This window comes from Triticum urartu, chromosome 1A, assembly GCF_056163025.1.
Source record: "Triticum urartu cultivar PI428250 chromosome 1A, HENAU_Tu73, whole genome shotgun sequence".
In the NCBI taxonomy this organism is placed as follows: domain Eukaryota; kingdom Viridiplantae; phylum Streptophyta; class Magnoliopsida; order Poales; family Poaceae; genus Triticum; species Triticum urartu.
In genome coordinates, this window is record NC_141873.1 from 431940931 (window position 1) to 431944654 (window position 3724).

Here is a 3724-nt window from a genome sequence, read left to right on the forward strand (position 1 = left end):
TTCATCATCAACACACCATTTGTTACTTCTTGGAGAGTGGTGTCTCCTAGATTGGCTAGGTGTCATTTGGGAGCCTCCGTCAAGGTTGTGGAGTTGAACCAAGGAGTTTGTAAGGGAAAGGAGATCGCCTACTTCGTGAAGATCTACCCTAGTGAGGCAAGTCCTTCGTGGGCGACGACCATGGTGGGATAGACAAGGTTGCTTCTTCGTGGACCCTTCGTGGGTGGAGCCCTCCGTGGACTCGCACAACCGTTACCCTTCGTGGGTTCAAGTCTCCATCAATGTGGATGTACGATAGCACCACCTATCGGAACCACGGATAAAAATCTCCGTGTCAACATTGCGTTTGCTCCCTCAAACTCCTCCATTTACCTTCATATGCAATTGTTTTACATTCCGCTGCTACACTCTTAGAATTGTATGTGTAGGTTGATTGCTTGACTTGCGCTAAGTTGCTAAAATCTGCCAAGAAGTAAAATTGGGAAAATGCTAGATTTTTATTTGGTCAAGTAGTCTAATCACCCCCCTCTAGACATACTTTCGATCCTACAATATTAAACTGGCCGCTGATGCCAACGGAGTTTGAAGATGTCTGGGCTGAACTCGTGCACAGGTACAACCTGGAGAATGACCAAATGATGATGCAGCTCTTGAGTGATAGGAAGATGTGGATTTCAACATATTACAAGAACATTTTCTGTGCTAGAATGACTTCCACACAACGAAGCGAGCGCATGAACCACGTGCTCAAGAAAGGGTTTGTCAAGGGGACCCAGAACCTACACAAGTTTGCTAGGCGGGTCAATGCTTGCATACAAACTGGGATGCAGAAGGAGAACGAGCAAACAATGACCAGCATGGTATGATGACAAAAAAACACCCCCATCATTTTCTGTTTACCTTCAACATGTGCACTTTTAATTTAAAAAAATGAAACCCATGACTCTGCTTCGACTAATATCTTACTTTTTGACATGTGCAGACTAATCCAGTGACAAAAACAACTTACGGCTACGAGGAAGACATGTCTATCAAGTACAGGAGAGCCGTGTACACAGAGATGAGGACTAGGATGAGAAAAGCCACGCTATTTCGTGCAAAGCGTATAGCAGAGAACACTAAGTACCTTGTGTACTACCACAACAAGCCTGGCCATGATGATGAAGAAAGATTTTCCTGGTCAAAGCATGAATTCCAGGTTGTAGCTGACCCAGAGAATGAAATATATGAGTGTGAATGCAACCTCTTGACACACAAATCACTAAAACATTCTTACAAAACAAATCTTTATGGAATCGTTCCAATCATTATCAAACCTAAAATCTGTACGAAATCAAATCTACCCTGAAACTAATGCTTCGAATTCACGGGCCCAAGGACTGGATCTCTTTAGGGAGCTCTCCACGCATGACTTCATTATTCTCGCTAAACATTAGAGTGTGCATGAACTCAGCCTTCCAGTTATATGCAACAGCCTGCAAACAAAGAATATGAAACAATGGTTTAGTAAAGGATAACTAAAACCACAGCAGGAGCGTCTTAGCAAAAATACACAAGAAAAGTGAAAGGAATGATGAGACAAGAAAAAGGACAAAACATACTTCCACATCACCAAAATCTTCAACAATCTCATCGCCTTCATATGAAGAGCAGAACTTCACGGCAAAGAAACCACAATCATTATTCTTCTGCATTGGAACATCGATAAAAGTCGTCCTCTTTGCAATAGTCACCCAGTTAGGCTGCTTGCTTGCTTTGTACGCAGCCTTGCCGCACACCTCCTCGAGCAACCCAACAGATCTCTTGATCTGCCAGAAATAACAAAATAAAATGAAGTCAAATACATGTTAACCAAAATTAGTTAAGTTCACGTACATAAAAAGCAACACTTGCACAAGATCCAGCTAAACAGATAATAGAAGTTCAACTTCCAAATGATAGTCAGTTCAAGCAGTGTTACCAAAATAGAGACAACAAAAATATTTTGTCAACACAAGGCATGATAAACTTCATGTCAAACAAGAGAATATGGAAGGAGGTACATGCTAAGAAACACTCACGATATTTTGACAGTCTCCATGGAAACTCGTTCGCGACGTTTCCATATTAGCGTAAGGAAGTGAATCAAGGATGTGAATGCTCCCACGATATCTATTCACCACATACACACTGTAGTGCGCCATTGTGCCAATTGGCTTGAATAGTATCAAAAAAACCTGCCAAGAATGAAACGACCGGTGAACACAAACTACAAAGCATATGTATTGAAGAACCGGCATGAACAAAAACTTCTTGACAAACTCAGCAAAAGGATGCACATGAAATTAAAAAAAAGCAAGAGTTATGAAAACCTAACCAGCTTTGCGTTAAGAAGGTCTTCTTCCTTGCGAACAAACATTCGGAGGAGACCAGCAGATTTTCTACATCGAACTTTGGAACTGTTGCACCAAAGAAATCATACTCCAGGAAGTACTGTGCATTCACAAAAACACAATTAAAACACCTCCCAAATGCCACTACATCAAAACTAAGGCAGAAAAAGGGAGATAGGGGTGCAAAGAACTAAAACCTGTATGAAGTAGGGATTGAGTACAACCCTATCAGCACTAGAGTATATCTCAGAGGTCTCCGGATGATCCTTCCACAGATTTATGAGATAATCCATTATGTCTCCTTCCATCTGCTGCCCTTCACCGAAAAGAGTATAAAGGACACGTCGTGTGAGGTCAATCACATTGCCAGGGATGGAAAACATGTAGTAGCTTATCCTGCAGAATACAAAAAGATGGTAAAAATATATTAGAAGTTCAGATACAACAACAAAATAGAAGTTCAGATGATATAACTCAAAAGGCAAGGAGACATAAAACAGAAGTTCAGGTACTACAACAATGACAGTTCAGACACTATAACAATAAAAGATCAGACAATACAAATCCAAGGCAAGGGAGAAATGAACAGAAGTCCACATACTACAACAACAGAAGTTCAGACACAAAGTACCATCTCTGGCAGCAACGGAGTTAAGAAGAAGAAAACTCACTCAGAATACTTCTCCAGACCCTCTTTACAAAGCACATACTGTTTCAACTTCCAGGGCTCCGATAGATGAGGGTAACTGTATTTTTTTAGGGGAGCGATAGGAGAACGCCACTTCAAAGGCAATCTTGATGCTCTCTTGGAGGAAGTTATGTTGCCAGACTCAGCTGCTGGTTTCCTCCTGGTGATGACAGCATTCTTCCCACCTCTACCAGCAACAGTACCAGCGGCACATTTAACATTCTTCGGGTAAGCAATCTTCTCAAAATCATCATCGGACGAAATCACTTCTGCTTTGGCTGCATCGACTGCACCGACCTTCCTGGAGCAAGGGGTTTTTGGAGTACCACGAATACCACCAGTCTGCCTCCCCAACTTGGAAGGAATAAGGGTTTGAGGTCTATCATCTTCTATCGGAGCTGTAGTCATCGATTCCTCCCTAGGCTGGTATTCCTGTGACCCGAGGAATGAGTAGTGGTAATCGGTCAAGTCCAACGGATCCGCTGTCAAAAGAAAAGGAAGAGAAAACATCACCATTAAACATAATTGAAGTTCAGGAACAACACAATGTGCAGTACAACTAATAAAGATGACATGGTTACTACTCAAGCTGACCTAAAAAAATTAGTTGCATTAAAAAACTAAAAGAAGTTCAGGCACAACCGAAGGCACAGTTCAAGATCAA

The 3724-nt window shown here is 41.7% G+C and overlaps 1 protein-coding gene across 1 annotated transcript; it reads left to right on the plus strand.

Moving 5' to 3' along the window:
- The first annotated feature begins 569 nt into the window (after nt 1–569).
- Nucleotides 570–1348, plus strand: LOC147991566 (protein FAR1-RELATED SEQUENCE 5-like). Its single transcript, XM_087538728.1, has 2 exons — nt 570–860; nt 983–1348. The coding sequence occupies exons 1-2, from the start codon at nt 570–572 to the stop codon at nt 1346–1348; spliced, it is 657 nt and encodes a 218-aa protein (XP_087394854.1).
- Nucleotides 1349–3724: the final 2376 nt, after the last annotated feature.

Coding starts and splice junctions, on each gene's coding strand:
- LOC147991566 (XM_087538728.1), top strand. CDS start 570: ATGCCAACGGAGTTTGAAGATGTCTGGGCTGAACTCGTGCACAGGTAC. Junction 861..982: donor AGCAAACAATGACCAGCATG/GTATGATGACAA, acceptor TGACATGTGCAG/ACTAATCCAGTGACAAAAAC.